The 20,430-nt window shown below is 33.7% G+C and overlaps 2 protein-coding genes across 2 annotated transcripts; one reads left to right on the top strand and one right to left on the bottom strand.

Annotated features, from left to right (window-relative positions):
* Positions 1-11,126: 11,126 nt before the first annotated feature.
* Positions 11,127-16,069, top strand: LOC132610223 (uncharacterized). Its single transcript, XM_060324520.1, has 2 exons — positions 11,127-11,954; positions 15,577-16,069. Exons 1-2 carry the CDS (start codon positions 11,719-11,721, stop codon positions 15,632-15,634), a joined length of 294 nt encoding a protein of 97 aa, XP_060180503.1. The 5' UTR covers positions 11,127-11,718; the 3' UTR covers positions 15,635-16,069.
* Positions 15,993-18,101, bottom strand: LOC132610222 (histone H2A.Z-specific chaperone CHZ1-like). Its single transcript, XM_060324519.1, has 3 exons — positions 17,826-18,101; positions 17,306-17,376; positions 15,993-16,994 (listed from the first exon to the last, which is right to left on the bottom strand). The coding sequence occupies exons 1-3, from the start codon at positions 17,898-17,900 to the stop codon at positions 16,232-16,234; spliced, it is 909 nt and encodes a 302-aa protein (XP_060180502.1). The 5' UTR covers positions 17,901-18,101; the 3' UTR covers positions 15,993-16,231.
* Between the last annotated feature and the right edge of the window lie 2,329 nt (positions 18,102-20,430).

The raw sequence follows: 20,430 nt of genomic DNA, 5'->3' as shown, positions 1-20,430 counted from the left end.
TGAGGTCGGAACGGATCTTTGCTCACTTCAAGTGAGCGAACAACCATAGGAGTACTTAAAGGATGCGAATTGTCCATGTAAAACCGATTTAAAACTTTCTCAGTATAGGCAGATTGATGGATAAAGATCCCTTTTGCGAAATGTTCAATTTGCAGACCAAGACAGAGTTTTGTCTTTCCGAGATCTTTCATCTCAAATTCTTTCTTCAAATATTCAATCGCCTTTTGGAGCTCTTCTGGAGTTCCAATGAGGTTTATGTCATCAACATAAACAGCAAGTATAATGAACCCTGATTTTGTTTTCTTAATAAAAACACATGGACAAATGGCATCATTTATATATCCTTCATTTATCAAGTATTCACTTAGGCGATTATACCACATACGCCCTGATTGTTTTAAACCATATAATGATCTTTGTAATCTGATTGAATACATTTCCCGAGACTTTAAACCAAATGCTTCAGGCATTTTATATCCTTCAGGAATTTTCATATAAATTTCATTATCAAGTGAACCATAAAGATAAGCTGTAACCACATCCATAAGATGTATTTCAAGGGTTTCATAGACAGCTAAACCCATGAGGTATTGAAATGTTATAGCATCCATAACTGGTGAATATGTTTCTTCATAGTCGACGCCGGGTCTTTGAGAGAATCCTTGTGCAACAAGGCGTGCTTTGTATCGCACAATTTCATTTCTCTCATTTCTTTTCCGTACAAAGACCCATTTGTGACCAACTGGTTTTACACCATTAGGCATTTGGACTACAGGTCCAAAAACCTCACGTTTAGCAAGTGAATTCAATTCTGATTGAATTGCTTCTTGCCATTTTGGCCAATCATATCTTCGTCGACATTCTCCGACAGATTGAGGTTCCTGATCCTCACTGCCCTTTATAATATTTAGTGCAACATTATATGCAAAAACACTATTCACCACAATTTTCGAACGATATAGTTCTTCACTCACTGAAGTCTCGGGTTTGCTGATTTCTTCAGGAATATCAGAATTAATCAGATCTTGAATCTCTTCATGAGATCCTTTCATAGTGTCATTCTGATCATTGTTTGTATTTCTTTTTCTTGGATTTTTATCCTTGGAGCCCAATGGCCTACCACGCTTCAGGCGTGGATGAGATTCAGAGGCTATGACACTAGTAGATTGTCCCTTTGGAACATCAATTCGAATAGGCACATTCTCTGCAGGGATATGCGACTTAGTTATTCTTTTCAAATCAGTAAATCCGTCTGGCATTTGATTTGCTATTTTCTGTAAGTGGATGATCTTCTGGATCTCCTGCTCACATATAGGGGTACGTGGATCAAAATGAGATAGTGATGGAACTCTCCACGCAATTTCTCTTTTGATTTCTTTTCTCTCTCCCCCTAATTGTGGAAAATTTGTTTCATCAAATCGACAATCTGCAAATCGGGCAGTGAATAAATCTCCCGTCAATGGCTCAAGATAGCGAATAATGGAGGGTGATTCAAACCCAACATATATTCCTAACCTTCTTTGGGGGCCCATCTTAGTGCGTTGTGGTGGTGCTACAGGCACATATACAGCACAGCCAAAGATTCGGAGATGAGCAATATTTGGTTCATGACCAAACACTAATTGTGACGGGGAGTATTTATTATAATGAGTCGGTCTAAGACGAACAAGAGATGCTGCATGTAAAATAGCATGACCCCAGACGGTTGTAGGCAACCGTGTTTTCATAAGTAATGGTCTTGCTATCAATTGCACACGCTTAATAAATGACTCAGCAAGGCCATTTTGGGTATGAACATGTGCTACAGGATGTTCAACCTTTATCCCAACTGATAAACAATAATCATCAAAAGCTTGGGATGTAAATTCTCCAGCATTATCAAGACGTATAGCCTTTATAGGATAATCTGGGAAGTGTGCCCTTAAGCGTATTATTTGTGCCAATAATTTCGCAAACGCCAGGTTGCGAGACGATATGAGGCACACATGAGACCATCTCGAAGACGCATCTATTATAACCATAAAATATCTGAATGACCCACAAGATGGGTGAATAGGTCCACATATATCCCCATGTATACGATCTAGAAAAGCAGGGGATTCAATGTCAACTTTCATTGGTGATGGCCTGGTTATCAATTTGCCCTGATGACAAGCGACACATGAAAACTCACTACTTTCAAGAATCTTCAGGTTCTTAAGTGGATGCCCTTTTGAATTTTCAATAATTCGTCTCATCATTATTGATCCAGGATGACCCATTCGGTCATGCCAAAGCACAAAAGTTCCTGAATCGTTAAACTTCTGGTTTACGATTGAGTGTGCTTCCATTGTACTAATTTCTGCATAGTACAGGCCAGAAGACAAAGTTGGTAATTTCTCCAAAACACATTTCTGGCCGGAGACATTCTTTGTAATGATAAGATATTCATCATTTGTTTCATTTAATGTCTCAACGTGATACCCATTACGGCGGATATCTTTGAAACTCAACAAGTTTCTTGGGGATCTAGAAGAGAATAGTGCATCTTCTATAACAAGTTTCGTCCCCTTAGGTAGAAATATAGTAGCTCTTCCGGAGCCTTCAATTAATTTCGAATTGCCAGAAATTGTATTAATATTTCCCCTTTTTCTACGCAATTGAGAAAAGTATTTCTCATCTTTGAATATAGCATGCGTTGTTCCACTATCAATCACACAAATATCTTCATGATTTGTCATTGATCCAAATAATATTTGAGGATTTTCCATATATTCTTCAAAACGAAAAAATAGGCAAAGTAAACATCGAAGTAGATATTTTGATTAGACAAAGTATTACACACACTTTATTACTTATATATGGAAACATAACCACATTAGCTAATACAAATGACATGTATGAAATATCTAAGTTAATACAGATCCATCACCGATCAGATGATCTATTTTTCCTTCAGGGATTTCAAAGAAATCTGCCACATCTAAATGCATAGGCTCAACATTATCTTCAGAAATAAAATTTGCTTCGGCATCATTTTCTGCCCTTTTGAGGGAGGCTTGATATAGATCAACAAGGTGCTTTGGCGTACGACAGGTACGTGCCCAGTGCCCTTTTCCTCCACATCGAAAGCAATTATTTTCTGAATTTTTCTTTTGCACAACATCATGCTTTTCATCCTTCCTTTTACACTGCTGGTGGTGAAGGGTATTATATGGTGCATAACGAGAATCATGATTAAAATTCCTTCCTCGACCACGACCATGACCACGACTGGGGCCACGACCTCTTCCACGCCTAGAATGGCGAAAATTTGCCTCATTCACTTCAGGGAATGGGGCAGTACCAGTGGGTCGGCTTTCATGATTTTTCATCAGTAATTCATTATGTTGTTCAGCCACTAAAAGATGTGAGATTAGTTCAGCATATTTCTTGAACTTCATCTCTCGGTATTGCTGCTGCAGGAGCATACTCGAGGCAGGAAAAATGGAGAATGTTTTCTCCAGCATATCATCATCAGTAATATTTTCACCACATAATTTCAATTGAGAAATAATTTTAAACATTGCAGAATTATATGCCTTAACAGATTTAAAGTCTTGGAACCTTAAATGGAGCCAATCAAAACGTGCTTGTGGAAGTATGACCATCTTCAGGTGATCATATCTATCTTTCAGATCATTCCACAGCGTAAGAGGATCTTTAACCGTGAGATATTCCATTTTCAAATTCTCATCAAGATGACGGCGGAGGAATATCATTGCCTTAGCACGATTTTGGTTTGATGCCTCATTTTTATCTTTGATGGTGTCTTCCAGACCCATCGCATTAAGGTGAATCTCGGCATCAAGAATCCAAGACATATATCTATTACCGGATATATCTAAGGCTACAAATTCACATTTAGTAAGATTTGCCATTAGTAAAGGAAAACGAAGAAATCAATACCTTCGAGGTTTTGAAGTATTTGCTCGAGATAACAGAGTCTCGTGCTGATAACGTGTTATAAAATAATAACTATAAAGTAAATATACGGAATAAATATGTAGAGAGAATATGTAGAGAGATATCAGTTTATATTACTTCTGCTCTTTCAACATTGCATTTGTACATCCTATTTATAGAGAAACAGGACATGAGATATTTTGAGATATTTTGGATATCCACTATTTGGGATATTTTTGACACATTTCAACAAATACCAATAAATTTGAAAAGCCATTACTTTATGTCCAACCCTTTTTTTCTTCCACAATACTTTCAGTGTCTTTTAGCAATAGCAGTGAAAAGTCAAGGAGGAATGGGAAAGAGGAAAGTTAGTTTCTAGTGAAAACTGAACATTTACCTACTCTGGCAAGTGAAGTTGGCAATTAAAAAACAAAGATCAATATGTTTTTATGATTTAAACAATTATGCCGAGATACTAAGATTATATGAAGGCATTTGTTGGATATATAACTTATAAACTTAAATTTAATACACTGATGTGGTGGTGGACTAAAGTGTAACATTTTGGACCACCTTAGATTTTAGGAGATCTATAAAAAAAAAAATTAAAAAAAGGATTATAGACCACCTAAAATCTAAGGTGGTCCAATATTTCACACTTCAGTCCACCAGTGTATTAAATTTATCCTCTTATATATCCAACAAGTTCCTTCATATTGTTTTAGTCATTGTCCACATATGTAAATTGGATAATTCCTTCATTTTTCAAATCATAGACGAGAGAGATTTTTTAGTTTGAGTAGGTAACCTATGTCTAGCCAAAGAAAGCAATATTTATACATAACTAAATTTATTTCCCAACTATCAGTAACCCAAAGAAAATAATATGTTATACATAGAATTCCCGCTAGACTTATGGTAGGAGCTTAATTTATATACACCCGTGAGTGATCTTCGGAAATAGTCTCTCTGATCTACCTCAACTAGATAAGAGTAAGGTTTGAATACACTCCACTTTTCCACTTGTGGGATTATACTGGGTATATTGTTGTTGTTGATATTATAAATTATTCTTAGAATGTCAGTGTGTAACAGATCATTTATCATAGTTTGCAGGCTGTATTTGCTATAAGAGTTACCTGTAATTAGCTTTTAAATAATTTGATTGAGTAATTAGTTATCTATAGACCCCTTATTTTTTGCATCATTCCATACGTCACTATCCACTAGTGCCGCTGTGCCGTCATATGCCAAAATATCATGCACAAATTTGACAATTACAATGTCTTTTTCCCTTATATAATTAGACCTTACTATCTGCTATTATTTGCTATACACACCCCGCAGCCACAAAGTTTACAATATTATCTAGGTATACATATACTTGTAACGGAAAAGGGCCAAAATTACCCCTAAACTTTGAAAAATAGTTCATTCATACCCTTCGTTATACTTTAGGGCCAATTATACCCTTACAGTTATACTATGGGGTCAATTATACCCTTATGTCTAACGGCTGCCACGTGACATCATCTCAGCCCTTCAAAATTATTTTACCCTCAAATAATTTTTTACCCACTAAAATAACTCAAAACGACCCAAATTTTTTTTCTCCAGCAAAAATAATACGGAATTATTTTTATATTTTTTCTGGAAAAATAATTCCGTATTATTTTTGCTGGAAAAAAAAATTCGGGTCGTTTTGAGTTATTTTAGTGGGTAAAAAATTATTTGAGGGTAAAATAATTTTGAAGGGCTGAGATGATGCCACGTGGCAGCCGTTAGACATAAGGGTATAATTGACCCCATAGTATAATTGTAAGGGTATAATTGGCCCTAAAGTATAACGAAGGGTATGGATGAACTATTTTTCAAAGTTCAGGGGTAATTTTGGCCCTTTTCCGTACTTGTAATCTTGTATTACAACAATGTTTTATACATCCATTAACAAATTATGTCTATTTGCAAGGAAACGATTAATGACAATAATTTTACTAGACATCTCTTTTGTCCAATAATATATCATTAGATTGAACAACTCTTATATGTTTATGTGTTTAGAAAGCAAAGGAGGTCGATAAAGGTTAGTCGGGTGTCGTAATTTATAATTAGATAACTCCTCCTAATAATGCAATTCTATTGCTTTACTCAAAAGAAAAAGAAAGCAAAAGGCTAGCCTTAACTTTGAGATGAATTAAGTTTTAAAATGCTAAAAATGAACACACAACAACGTTTTCTTTAATACTTAAAAGTACGTTCTCAAAAGTATTTTCTCTTGATGCAATTATTTTTGAGTTGGCCAAACTATTTTGTATCCACCTAAATAAAGGAAGTCTCGTGTTGTCAATGGGGCTTGTTGTTTGATACGTACACAACAAAAATGATTTCCCTATTTGCATCCCCCCACCCCCACCCAAACAAACAATCATACAAAAATACTTATTCTCAAAATCAATCACGTGTCGAAAGATATTATTAATAAGAAGATGGATCGTGAATCTAACTCAATTCTAAAAACTAATGCATGAGGTGAACATATTCAAGATTATTGGCACTTATATCCTCTCTTATGTTGGTTTTTAATTTTTGCTCCTCATAACAATTAATTTTTTCACGGGACATAAATTTATATTTTCATATTATAATATCTCACAAGTTATGTCTTTGCCCTAAGAACTTATGCCCTGCTAGATATAAATTCGACTGCTAGAGGCCAAAAATTAAAGACCAGCTCATTTGAAGGACAAAAATTAAAGACCTGTCCATTTGAAGCACAAAAGTGTAAATGACCCTACATCAGTTCATTCCGTTATGACAAGCTAACAAATTTTTCACTAGGACATAATTGAATATTGAAATCTTTCTTTCTTCCTTTTCCTACTCTGGACTTCTGCACGAATAAAGCTAATATTAAAAGGAAAATAATAACAAGGATTGCAACAAATACTATGGAACCTGTCTCACCCGTCATTATGTACTAGTGCTAACTAATATAAAATTTTTGCTATTTGGTAGTATTGGTTTTTGCCTTTATTGCAAACATTATCTTGCCAGGTTCGGAAATCTTAAATTAATTTTACTATTATTTTAGCATAACAAAAACGTTTTGCCTATATTTTATTAGTTTGGTTTGCTCCTTAAATGTTAATTTAATCAGCTTTAAGGGTATATAAAGCGGCGGTGAAGATTTAAAATATTCGTTTTGATTGACGACCTTTGTTTGTTGTGAATGGCTGAATTTAATTTATGGTAGCGATTGTCTAAGATTTTATCAGTTTTAGTTTAATTTGTTTTGGACTTGTGAGTTTGCTTTTTGGAAAAAATAGGTGAGTGTTTAGATGTTTCTAGAAACAGCTCTATTTGAAAAAAAAATCACTTAAGTAAGCTTAGATTAGAAAATATTGCCATTTGGCTTGAAATTATTACTGCTAAGCATCTTTAAATATTGCCATTTGGTTTGAAATTATTACTGCTAAGCATCTTTAAATATTGCCATTTGGTTTGAAATTATTACTGCTAAGCATCTTTAAATAAAGTTCTCAATGGTCAAGGGCTGATGAAGTGTGTAGTGACAAGTTTATGAGCTTTGTATTATTATTTTTAAGTAAGAAAGTCAATATTTGCTTATATTCTTCAACAAATTAGGTAAGAATTCTTTACTTTGGGTGAATTAAAATAAAGTACTTATGTACTAATGTATGTGGAATTTGTGTTGAAACAATTTCTTGAAAATATTTTAGACATCACTTACAATGTTTGGTCATCTTGAAATATTTCGTTACATAAATGGAGAAATCATTTTATCTTTTTCTCTATTTCACTTATTTCAACCAAATACTTGAAAATTTTATCAGAGCACTATCCATAATTCTCAACCGCCCCAACAATCACAAAGACACTCAATTTTTATACTCAGCATACTCGAATTGTATATTTTCACGAAAACATATTATTTATGTACAGCTTTTTTGTATCAATTAATCAAACAGTACTCAAAATATATGCATAATAGGTTTAAAGAATTAATTAGCTACATTATTTGAATATAGCATGAGCCAGGTACAAACTGATGCAAATCGTAAACTCAAAATCTAAGAAAATGAGGACCCAATAAAACTGACATAATTGTGGGACTGTGAAGAAAATATCAATGTTATTTCTAAAATGGCGACAGGCGTAATTACTAATTGTAGATAAATATAAACAAGGAAGAGCTGGTCTAAAGCACATTAGTTAGTTTAATAATCATGTCCCTTTTCTACTCATGAAGACTTTCTTGTTTTTCTTTAATAGGATGAGACTACTTAAAGAATTCTTAAAACAACTTTAAATCATCCAAGAGATGACTTAAAGAAATTATTTCTCTAATAAAATGCTCTATAGTACAGCCAATTCCATCATGTCCACTTTATTTCTTTTGAGGACACTTATTAATTGAAAACTATACATCAAAAAGTCCTCTCAAGGAGATTTTTTTTTTCTTTTTTCTAGGTTCCTTCAATTTTAACCATTGAATACAAACTCAATGGGATGAGGGATTGGACATTTCTTATTTCATGTTTTAACAACCAAGTTAGCCTACCAACCAAAAATAAAATAAAAAAATACATGTCCTAGCAACATGTCTTTTTCTTCTTTTCCCAATTACCTAAAGGTGGAAATTGAGAAATTTAGTGATTAAAAATGGTGTCATAATCATTTCAGCTCTATTAAATAAGAGCATAATACACTGCACCGCATTTGATTAAATCAAAGATTTCCATTATTCATCAAATTAAGGATATTGATATTGTGGTTTCGTACTTACGTTCAATCATTCTCGTGGGAAGAATTTTTCAATCAACTCATAAGTACTAAATACAAAGAAATCTTAGATAAAAGAGGATGACATCCTAAATGTCGGTATGTCTTTATAAGTGTATCACATGATTGGTAGAAACAATACTTAAAATTATGAATTGATTATAACAAGTATAAATATTCCTTTACTCAAAATGTTGTATACTCAGCCCTCTGTATAATGATTTCATGGAGTGCAGATGAAACAAGTATTTCCAAACTAAGGAATATATATTCAAATGATAATGAAATTAACTAACCAAACACTTGTTAGAAAAAGAAAATAAAAGACATCTTCATGTGAAAAAACTCAGTGTGTTCCACTTTAATGTGTTGCGTCTTATTCAACATGTAGCCCCACATTGCCGCCCGCCATCTTCATAACTAACTTTTTTTTTTTTTTTTTTTTTATCAATAACTAGTTACCTGCCATGGCAATTATTTACTTTTTTTCCCGAATTTTTTTTCATTTTATTTAAAAATTAGTGTTTAGCCATAAAATTCTAAATAGTTATATTCAAAATTTGAAAAACACTTACATCTCTTTTTTTCACTTTCAGTACATTCAAATAACTAAATATTTTTTTGTAAAAACTATAACCAAACACAACTCTATCTTCAACTCCAACTTCAAAATTCCAAATAAAGTGAAAAATATTTAATTTCTATATTCAAAACGCCTACTCATTTTATAACACTTACCCTCTTCTAGTTTAAGACTTTACAAAATCATTTCTTTTAATTTTCACGTTATAAAACCTATTCTCTCCACATAAATTGACTCACTTTTCATTTAATATATAATTGTTGTTTCCTTAACAAATTGTCGCTAAAACCTTTAGCTATCATTTTGGAAAATCTAAGGAATAACAGGAGAGCGACAGAGCGGATGAGTGCAATTTTTATCTATCTATTATAATTTTACTTAAAAAGATGAAAGAAAGTAATATGTGTTTTTGTTTTTGAACTTTTCGATTCCTTTTCCTTTTCGATCTTCTTAATATCTAAGCATAAAGTAAAGGTGATAGGCAAGTCTGTAGAGTCATATAGAAAGAGGAGTTAAGTTCTTCAACCTATATGTTTGTTTGGAATTTCCAAGTTCAGATTATCTGGGATCCAAGCTGATCCAATATATGTAAAAGTGTAGTTTAGTGGACAATAAAGATAAAATAAACCACGAACAATTAGGATTTAAGTTCCGATAGCAGTAAAAATGCTAAGTACAATACTCAATTTTGCGTATTGGACATAGTTATTTAGTACTTGTGATAATGAGAAGTAACCAAGTATATGATGAGTTAGATGTATATAAGTTGAATTCGCTACCACTATGATTATAATTAAAAAGATTGCTCCACTTTTGTGTTTTTAACTTAGCAAAATCTAAAGTCCTTTTAAGAAGAAAACTTTTTTCTAAATCCAAATTGAACTTGCTCCCCAAATCAGGTTTATCCGTAAAGGCTCATCTATATAAGTAGGGGTGACCGTGGTACGGTATTTAATATTTCGGTACGATGACTTCGATTTCTAAAAATATTATACCATTAACATATAAAATTAATTCGGTATGTTTCGTTATTTTTAAGTTCGATTTCGGTATTTTGCGGTACGGTAAATCGATACCATAGTTTATTCGACTTCGACTTACATATACTCATATCGTAGAGAAGTTACTCAAGAAACGTCTCAATTATATTGTATTAACACGTACACATGTAAAAATATTCAAAAGAATATACAAGCAATCGCCTTCGTAAATCAATTATGCACAAAAAAAAAAAAAAAAATCATCAACACACTAATGATGACTTGAATTACAATGAACACCAGTTAGATTGAATTACATCTAGATCATTTTAGAGCCAATTTTAACAAACATACTAAATTTAATCATGTTTACAAGCAAATCGTTCAAATATAGAAGTGCATTTAATGATTGTTATTATGTAGTTAACCCCAAAAAAGCAACAATAACAACCTACCCCTTGTAATCACACAAGTGAGGTTTGGAAGGATGGTGTGTACACAGACCTTACCTTTACTCTCAGGAGGTAAAAACAGTAGCAACAAGCAAAAACAGTACCAAGTTAATAAGATAACCCCAAAATGCAAACTTTATAAATCTAGAAACTAAAATTAGGCTCCATTTTTGTCGCAGAGTGGAGGGAAGTATTTTTTATAATATATTTATACAACAAATACCAACTAATATAAAGTGACACCTTAATTTCCAACAGACTAAACTAAGTAGAGAAAACAAAGAACATATAAATTACACAAGAATTCACACAACAATGACAATCAAACCTATATATAGAAAACACTTGTTCTCCGCATTTTCACCTTGACGTGCAAAGATAGAATATTTAATTCCTAAATATAAGTGAGCTTTTCTTTTTTTAGCTTTCCACAAATAACAAAAGTAAATGCACTTGTCTTTGTATTTCACACACACTCTTGTCTCCCTTTTTGTTTTCTCTCTCTTTTTTCCAAATCTAATCATAAAAATTTGAGGGTTTTTGATTCATTGCTATACCAATCTTTATATTATCTCCATTTGCCTTCACATTTAGAGAGGAAAGAGAAAAAATAATTCTTGGAGTTTCAATTGTTTGATGCTTTATTTGTTCTTTACAAAGTTGAGATTTTTAATGCATACCCTTATAGTTTTATGAGGATTTGAAGATCAAGAATCTGAAAATTCCCTTCTTTTTTTTTAATTGTCAATTGGGAGCTGAATTTTTGTTGGTCAAGAAGATAATACATTAAATCTTGAAATTTTCTTGCAAAGATTTGAGTTTTTTGAGGATTTTGTAGCAAAGATTTGAGCTTTTTGAGGATTTTGTTGAAATGGGGTTATTGGTTCTGCAATGGAATCATTTGATTTGGGGGTTCTTTAGGTAAAATTTAGTAGGAACCTTTGTTGTTGCTGTTGTTGTTGTGTATTTGGTAATGGATACAAAAAATAAGAAAGATTTTAAAGGGGAGAAAATTCAGTATGTAGATAATGTAGAAGCTCCAAAATCTGTATTGAATGGGGAAAAAGATGAGGATGATGAATCTAAAGCATTGTTGTTGCCTTCTAGAAAAGGTGGGTTGTCAAAAAAGACAGTAAAGCCAAAGAGAAAAGTTCAGTGGAATGATACAAATGGGAATAAACTTACTGAGGTCTTGGAATTTCAGCCAAGGTAATATTTTTTTTTTTCTCTTTTCAGTAGAAGTTTTGGTCCATAAAATGTGTTTCAAAGTCCAATTTTCCTCTGGTTATAAGTGAATTGTTTTGATTGTTCATTAAGGAAAATCATACTAGCTAATCAACTTGATGTTTTTGCATAGTGGATCACTAGAACAATTTGGCATAGCAGTAATTCTCAGTAGAACTATTGATGGTATAGTGACTTGATTCTGGTATTAGATTTTGTAAGTCAAAATATTTGCTGGTCTGCTGCTTATTTCAAATCTGAAACACAGTATTAGATGATGTATATGCAGCCTGTGTGTCGATACTTTTTTATTATGATAAGCATATCGATAGAGTGAATCGCAGCTATAGACTAGTTGTCCACGATAGCGTTCTTGGCATCCTAATATATGCAGCACAATATAGCCTGTTATTATGAGTCCCCAAGGGGATGAGTGAGTGGTTGAGGCATATCAGTAACAACCTGGAGATTGAAACCTATCTACAACAATTGAATGTGAGCCCATCTACTCCAACTCTGGTGTGCATGGTTCACAACGACTGTGATTGTGGGCAAAGGCGGATCAAGGATTTCTAGAACATGGGTGCACCACTAAATAAAGGAGAAAAAGGAATGAATTAAGTGGGAACCGATTCCTATTCTTTTGGTTAAATAACTCAGCATTCAACCAAGTGCACCATTCAGCCCTTTTGAAGCATGGGGGCCAGCAAACAATATTACATCAATTCTAGAAAATATGTAGATAAAATACCTTGTTTGAAGGAGAGACCATGGGTTCACATGCACCACAATTTCTAGAGTAAATTCGCCCCTGATTGTGGGCTAGCTATCGGTGGATTAGTCGAGGTGTGTGCAAATGGCCTAGACACCGCTATCATCCAAAAGAAAAAGAAAAGAACCAGTGATCATTAATTTCCTATACTATTAGCTGATGAACCGTGAGGCCTTAAAGGAACATGCTTTGATCCTGGCTGCACGACTTGCCTGATCTTGTCAAAACGTACAAGCTTCAGTATTAGCATTGCGTAACAAAACGATATAAATTCTCAAGCTTTCCAAGATCACAAAGGACAATGGCTAAGTAGTATGTCATCCGAATGCCGCAATGTAGTGGCAACTCCCCATGTTTACGAGCACTTATTTGAGAAATATAGGTATTTAATGAGCTGCCCGTGTTTGTTTCATTTTAATTTACCCATGGATTGTATTCATCATGAGTTTATTAAGCATCTAAACACTCTTGCAGAAGCAAGTACTAATGTAGAATCTTTTAAGAAATTTTGGTCTAAGAAATGTGTGCGAGCAGCTCGAGAAGAGAAGTAGGATAAAAGCTTGGGGGAGGTGAAGCCCTTTCACATGTATTACGTGTCATAATTGATATCTACTAGAATATTGCATAGAGCCATCTGCTTGGAAATGTGTGCCTCTACAGTTCGCTTTAGTACCTCTTAGGAATAAAATTGGGCATAGAATATATGTGTCTTGACAAAATTTTAGAAACCAACCCCCCCCCCCCCCCCTTCCCACCCAACCCAAAACACACAGACGTACAAATTTTACTTTGACTTATGAACTAGGAGGTCCAACGCTTTATACTGGATTGAGTCATTATGCTATGAAAAGGAAGGGTAGAAAGATTTACAAAGTGAAAGAGGAGTGATAAGCTTATTTTCTCTTTTTGGTCAGATGTGGGAAATTCCTCCATGTAAGCATTTTCCACCCATTTGAAGAGACATCAAATTACTTTCATTTCTCTTCAGAAGTGAAGTATAAGTACTTCACTGAAGGGAAATAAATTGATAAATCCCCTTCCACCCTACACCTCCCTACGTGTTTGGTGAACCAAACAGATTTATAAGGGGGTTTTAACCCAGTGAGAGCAATGATTCACTCTGCTTTAACAGCATTGCTATCACTTACTGTGGTCCTTATGTGTATGAAAAAATAACTGCAGTTTCCTTTTGTTCAGAGGAAGGAGGTAATAGATAAGTGGAGTAGGGGTGAAGCTTGGTGTATGAATTAAGCTAGCTTGTTTCGTGAGTGCTAAATGACACCTTTTCACTTGTGCTTTTCAATTATGGTTTCTAGCCTTTTGAAATCTTCTTTTTCGGACTTCTTACTGTTGTTAAGAGGAAATGTATGTATGTTGCTTAGAGGCTTAGTTAGGTGAACTAGGGATGATAAACATGGCTAGTGAATCATTTTCCTGCAACAGTTTTAACCCGCCCTGCCCCTCCCTCCCCGCTCCCTTAACTTTTTCTTTTTCCGTTTGTGTTGTTCTTTTTTTCATTTTTGTGCACTGAATTATAGTAATCTTTTTAACTCTATTAAGAGTTTGGACCTTAGGCCTAACTCAACTGCAAAACCTAGCTCAGGAGGTGAGGGTTACCCCATATCATATAAAGAGATAATAACACATTCCTTCAACCAATATGGGCATTCTATAGCAAACTCTAACAACTAAGTGCACGTTAAGATAAATCAGATAATGGATTCAATCTTATACGTGCTGATTTAATAGGGAAAAAAGGTATAGCAGTGGAGATAATTTTCAACAAACCATGATGATAATAGTTAAAGATACGGCACAATGGAAGAAAAAGATCCATATATGTGATATTAGTTGAGAATAGGTTCTAAACTTATTATAGAACTTCTTACATATATATATATATATGTATATATATATAAATAACTTATTTCCGACTTTTATTTTATTTAGTATGTTGATGATATGAAATGAGCTTAAATGAAGAAGTGGGTATTCATATAAACCAACCCCAACTTGTATGGAACTTTGATGTTTTTGTTATATGATGATGATAGTTAGCAACAACCATAAAGGATGAAATTCTCCTCCTATTTTCCCAGAATAATAACAAAACATTTCCATTATGGAGTTTATCTAAGCCAAATCTACTAGTAATAGTTTTCCCTTTCTTTTGCTCCGTTCAAAGACAGCCAGACGTCTCAGGACTCACATAAGAGAGGCTTCATGATATGGCCAAAATCCCCATCTAACATATTTAATATTCTGTATTTTATCAAACTTGGTCATTGATTTTCCCTATAATAATGTGGCTTCTCCTCAGTAGACAAAAGCTATTCATGTACCGCCAATTAAATTATCTAAAAGCATCATAAGCAGTAGAGCTTCAGTTAGAAACTAAATTTTTTTATTTTCTCCAAGGTTGTGATTGCAGAAAGAGAACTCACGTAACAAAGTTTTAGAAGTCAAGAAGAATAGTACAAGGTTTGAAAAAAAAAAAAGAAAGTAGAATACTAAATATTCAACACTAACCCTGAAAACAATCTTTTATTACCAAGCTTCAAAAAAAAAAAAAAGAGCCCTAAATCTAACAATGGAGAATACAAAAGGCGCAGAAGTTAAGTAGTATTACCTAAGCAGAACACAAAACTAAAAGACCAACTGCACCTTTTTATTGTTGTAGGTTAAAGCGGTTACATCTTAGAGGCATTCAGACGGGATGTAATTACTTTGATACAGCTCTGCTATGGAACGTACAATTGCTTTAGTTTTGTTTAGTTGCTGTGCTAAAGCTTATTGTGATTGTTCTTATGTATAGCTTTTTTGTTTTTCCTGCAGTGATGCAAGTGATTCGGATGACGATGAATCAGATTCTTGCATTTGTAGAATAATGTAGTTCTTATTGAATGCATTACCAAGCCAATTGTCCTTTTGACTTAATACAGGGTTAATCAACATGTTGAATCTACTGTGATTCACATCTTATGGCATATAATAACAACAGTTTATTATAAAGAGAGTCAACTGTTTCTAGTTTTGGTTCAAATCATCTGGCACCTCGAGCCAAATGAATCGGCCCTTTCCTTGTACACAATCAGATAGAGAGAATGACTTCCTCTGTTGTATAATTTATATGAGGGCTTCGGGTTTTAGTAGATAACGTACAGAACCTTCGGGTTTTCTTGTGTGTGTGTTTTTTTTTTTTTTTGGCTTAATTATAATGTATATGAGTGCTTAGCCTTACATGGCAAGAATGGTTTTGTAACATCTTTCTTCCTCTGTCCACTGTTTTCTTTTTGTAACAATAAAGAATTACAACATGCATATGATATGCTCTCAACCAAATACAAGTCTCCGGATGGAAATTTTATGTCTTTTTTTCTCTAGCGGAGAAGAGAATACAACACACTGCACTCACAAATCATGCACAAGACAATCAATTCTTTACACACACAACAATCCAAATGTATTTAAGCCATTCTTTGCACTTTGTTTATATGAAATTGACTTCATCAAGCACAACTTGATCTTTTGCTGTATCTTCAATACAATAAACAGCTGAGCCATTTACTGATGTTTTTCTTGCTGTAAGCCAGTTTGAGAGACTGGCATCCACTGAAATTTCATGGCCCTGAGGCTTTGGCTTAGAGTTATTTTTGGGATTTAGGTCCACAAATTGGTTTGGTGGTTTATCAATCAAGGGCAATTCTTGTTTTCCATCCAATTTGATAATGTTTTCCTTCCGATGCTTCACTTGATGTGCTCCTCTTGCTTTAATTGTTTTCCATTGAGTGAGATTTTCAACTGGAAGTAGCACAGAATTCCTATGATTTTGGCCTACTTCATTTGATTCATCTTTGTTCAGTTTTTCAACATTTCCAAACTTGTTTTCTTTCTCAATATCCAAAGAGTTATATTCATCACCCCCACCATCATCATCTTCATCGCTAACACCATAGTCTTCATCTTCATCAAGATCATCGATATCACTTTCCTCAAGTGTTAGCTCGTCTTCCTCCTCATCGTAGCTATTGTTGCAGTTATAATATCGATAGCTTGAAGGGTACATAGACATACTTGCTTTTGTTGTTTCTTGTTCATTGTATTCCCATTGTGTCTTCTTCTCCTCTTCCTCTGAGAAATATGTTGTGTTATGGTCATCGTCTTGGATTCTCTCATAAGTCTTAACATCCAAATTGAAGCTCACTTTCTTTTTTACCTTAGGTTTTGCTGATTCTTTAGGCTTATGCTTATCCCTGCATGAAAATCAAAAAAAAAAATTAAAAAAATCACAAACTACCTAAATATCAAGAACTAAAAAACCCATAAGTCGCATCCAGGGCGTGGCCCAGCGATTAATGAAGGTGGGTGAAAATCGTGGTAAGTTAGGATCCAAATCAACAGACACAAAAAAAAGTTAGATGATTTCTGCCTAGCATTTTGGTAAAATTGCTAGGTATTTGTGCTAGTGGGGAGGTAACTGGATGAAATAGTCAAAATGTGTAAGCTGGCACACACACCCCGTTATCAAAAATGCAAAGAAGAAAATAAGAGAAAAACTACTCACCTTGGCTCAGAATTTGGAGAATCTGCAGCATTGTCCTTCTCAGAATCTAGTGGTACATACTTTTGGTGCACCTAAAACAAGATTCAAGGAAAACAAACATCCTGAAACTCAGATAAAACTAGAGGAACACTTCTCATAAAAGGGATTTGGCTTCATGGCAATTCAAATATACACTTAATGAAAATCTAAATTTTGCATAGAATCCAAATCAACATTAATATAAAGACTTCATTTATAACTAATTCACCACAACTTCTAACCAGGGCAAAGCTAGAGGAGCCTAAGGGGGTTCATCTGTCAGAAAATTACAATGGATATGTAAGGTCAATTTTTTTTTCCCTTTTACGTATATATACTAGATGATGAACGCCTTTGAAAATCCTGCCTTCGCCACCGCTTCTAACCACTTAAATTAAACATGAAAACGTGTCATATGAAACCCCTTTAAGGACAAATGCTTGAATTACATAAATAAGTTAAAATTGACTCAAATCAAATTGAACAGTCAGTGGGAACTTACTTGGAACTTGTTACAAGGCTTTATACGCTTTTGTTTCTTGGTGGTAAAACCAAAACATCCAAGAAAACATCCCATACTTTTTAGATCTCTGCTTTCTTGATTTTCCAAAAATAAAAATAAAAAACTGGCAGAGAGAATGGAGGAGGAATTTAGACTGTATATTTGCAGAGTGTTTATATTGGGGTGGTGGGGGAAGGGGGAAAGAATGTGAACTTATTTGGTAATGAAGATTTAAATATGTTGCCTCCAACGGTTTTTGAAAATAGGAACGTTAAGAAAAGGGAATACAAGTGTAATAATTAAGTGGGGTAGTGGGTAAAAGACAAGGTTTCAAGCCAGTTTGCCAGCTTTTTTCTGATTCTTGTAACATTTGAGGTCACTTTTAGAAAACTTTTTAATACATTGGAGGATTACAGAACATTTTTTTGTGCGGATGGCCCTTCAAAAGCACTGGTCTTTAAATTTTTGTCCCACAAATTGGTGGTCTTTAATTTTTGACCTCCGCTTAATACTCTAAGATTCTGGGTTCTAACCCCAGCTCAGTAAAAAAGAAGAAGAGATTTCGCAAGGCAGAGGTTTGGATTCGCAAGGTAAAGTCTTGCATTCAAAATTCTGCCTGAGGTCTAACTTTGGCCCGAATAGGCCTAAAATTGGCTTAACTTTGCTACAAAACTCTGTCTTGCGAATTTTTTTTATTTTTTATTTACTGAGCCCGAGTTTGAACCCCAAACCTCATGGTATTAGGCGAAGGACAAAAATTAAAGACCAGTGCATTTGAAGGGTAATCGTGCAAATCACCCATTACAGAAGGGGAAGATTAGAGGCTTTCAAATTTTATTAGTTTTGGTGTGCCGGTTCGGGTTCGACTGAACCCAATAATTTTTATATTTTTGTTAAAAACATCACTAGATATGTATAAAAATTACTCCCTCCGGATCAAAAAGAGTGTTCACTTAGCCATTAAGAAAATACTAACTTTTAGACAAAATAGATAATTTGACTAAAATGCCCCTAATTAAATAGGTATTTGGTCACTTAATACTTAATAAGGATAAATCTGAAAAAATAAGATTAATTCTTTTTTATTTAATAAATGAACACTCTTTTTGAACAAAAAAATAAAGGCTAAGTGGATACTCTGTTGATCCGGAGGGAGTATACTCCAATTCAAAATCCAATTACTAGCCATTGAGGTCGTATCCTAGAATTCAGAACTCATAAGTCTCAAAATCTCGCTCCGCCTCTAAATTTATTGTCTGCTAAATATAACAATATTGAGGCTTTACTTTCAAGTCTGTAACATTTCTTTTCTCTCTAACCTATGTTTATTAATACTACAATTTTAAATAATTTGAGTTGTATGTTGTCAAAGAATTATGTTATGGTCTTGAACTCTCGATAGATTATATGTGATAAATAAAATAAATAATCGAGTTTGTCTTTTAGGTGGGTGAAAGTGTGACTGAGCGTGAAAAGAAAGGAAGTCAAAGGAAAAAACACATTTTCTTTGTGAAATGCAAAAGTTGTGAACACGAACAAGAAAACAGATATGCCCTAAGAAGCGATGACTTTCGTGCAACTGTTTGCACTTTTGTTATTGTTTTCATATTCGCATCGCATAAGGCTTATTCAATGAGAGATGTTTCCTTTCATGAATTGAACGGTTTAGTGAAATTTGAATGTTGCACCTAGATGTAAAGTAAAGTACCAATTTCAACTAAATTATTTCCCAGTACTTGCTTCCTTCTTAGTTGAGACAAAATAAATTAAATTGCTAAAACTTTGAGGGGTTTATGTGAGTTAAGTAATCAGATTTACGCAAATTGATGTTGACAAAACTATAACAAATGAAATCACTTTTTGAATTCTTTGTCCTTTTCCAGTAGGTAGTCTAGGATATTGTATATCCAAAGGACCTGGCTATTACTTTCGCATCTCGAAGCATGTATATATCTCATCAATTACCATGAGAACATTGACTTTCAATATACAACAAATTTTGAAATCTTTGGACATTTTGAATATGACAGAAATTAAATTGTAAGGTTACAACCTGAATAGTTTAATTAAAACGGCAAAACAAAGGAGAGAAAGTAAAAAAAAAAAAAAATACAAAATCAAATTTAAAGATTGAGAATAACGTTAGTTTGAAAAAATAATGGAATTAATAATTTAAGAAACATATCAGTAGTTTTCATATTTTTTCAAAAATAAATAAATAAAGAATTGATATTTGATCGTGTTGGGCAGATTCAATCATGACCCATTATTTGAACTCAGCTTGATCTAACATCTTTAACCTAAGGTAACTTTGAACGAGTTGGATCATGACCTGTTTATTAATTGACTCGTCCAAGATGGTCTAATCCGTCCATTTACCACCTATATTTCTCCCCTTCCAACTCTAGGTAAATACTTTGTGGACTTGATGTTGTAACAATAACAAATCACGCTTAAATAGACATTAATTTTAAGTATGGTTCCACTCTCGCTTTCTCTTATTATCCGAAAAAATATATTCAATTTATTTTTGCAACAAATGTTGCATGTTCTACCAAAAGTTTGGTTTACTTAAAGCAACTGTTAGTAGAAACCCCAAAGCTTG

The sequence above is a fragment of the Lycium barbarum genome, chromosome 9 (assembly GCF_019175385.1).
Source record: "Lycium barbarum isolate Lr01 chromosome 9, ASM1917538v2, whole genome shotgun sequence".
Classification (NCBI taxonomy): Eukaryota; Viridiplantae; Streptophyta; class Magnoliopsida; order Solanales; family Solanaceae; genus Lycium; species Lycium barbarum.
This window is presented reverse-complemented; position numbering and strand designations above follow the sequence as displayed.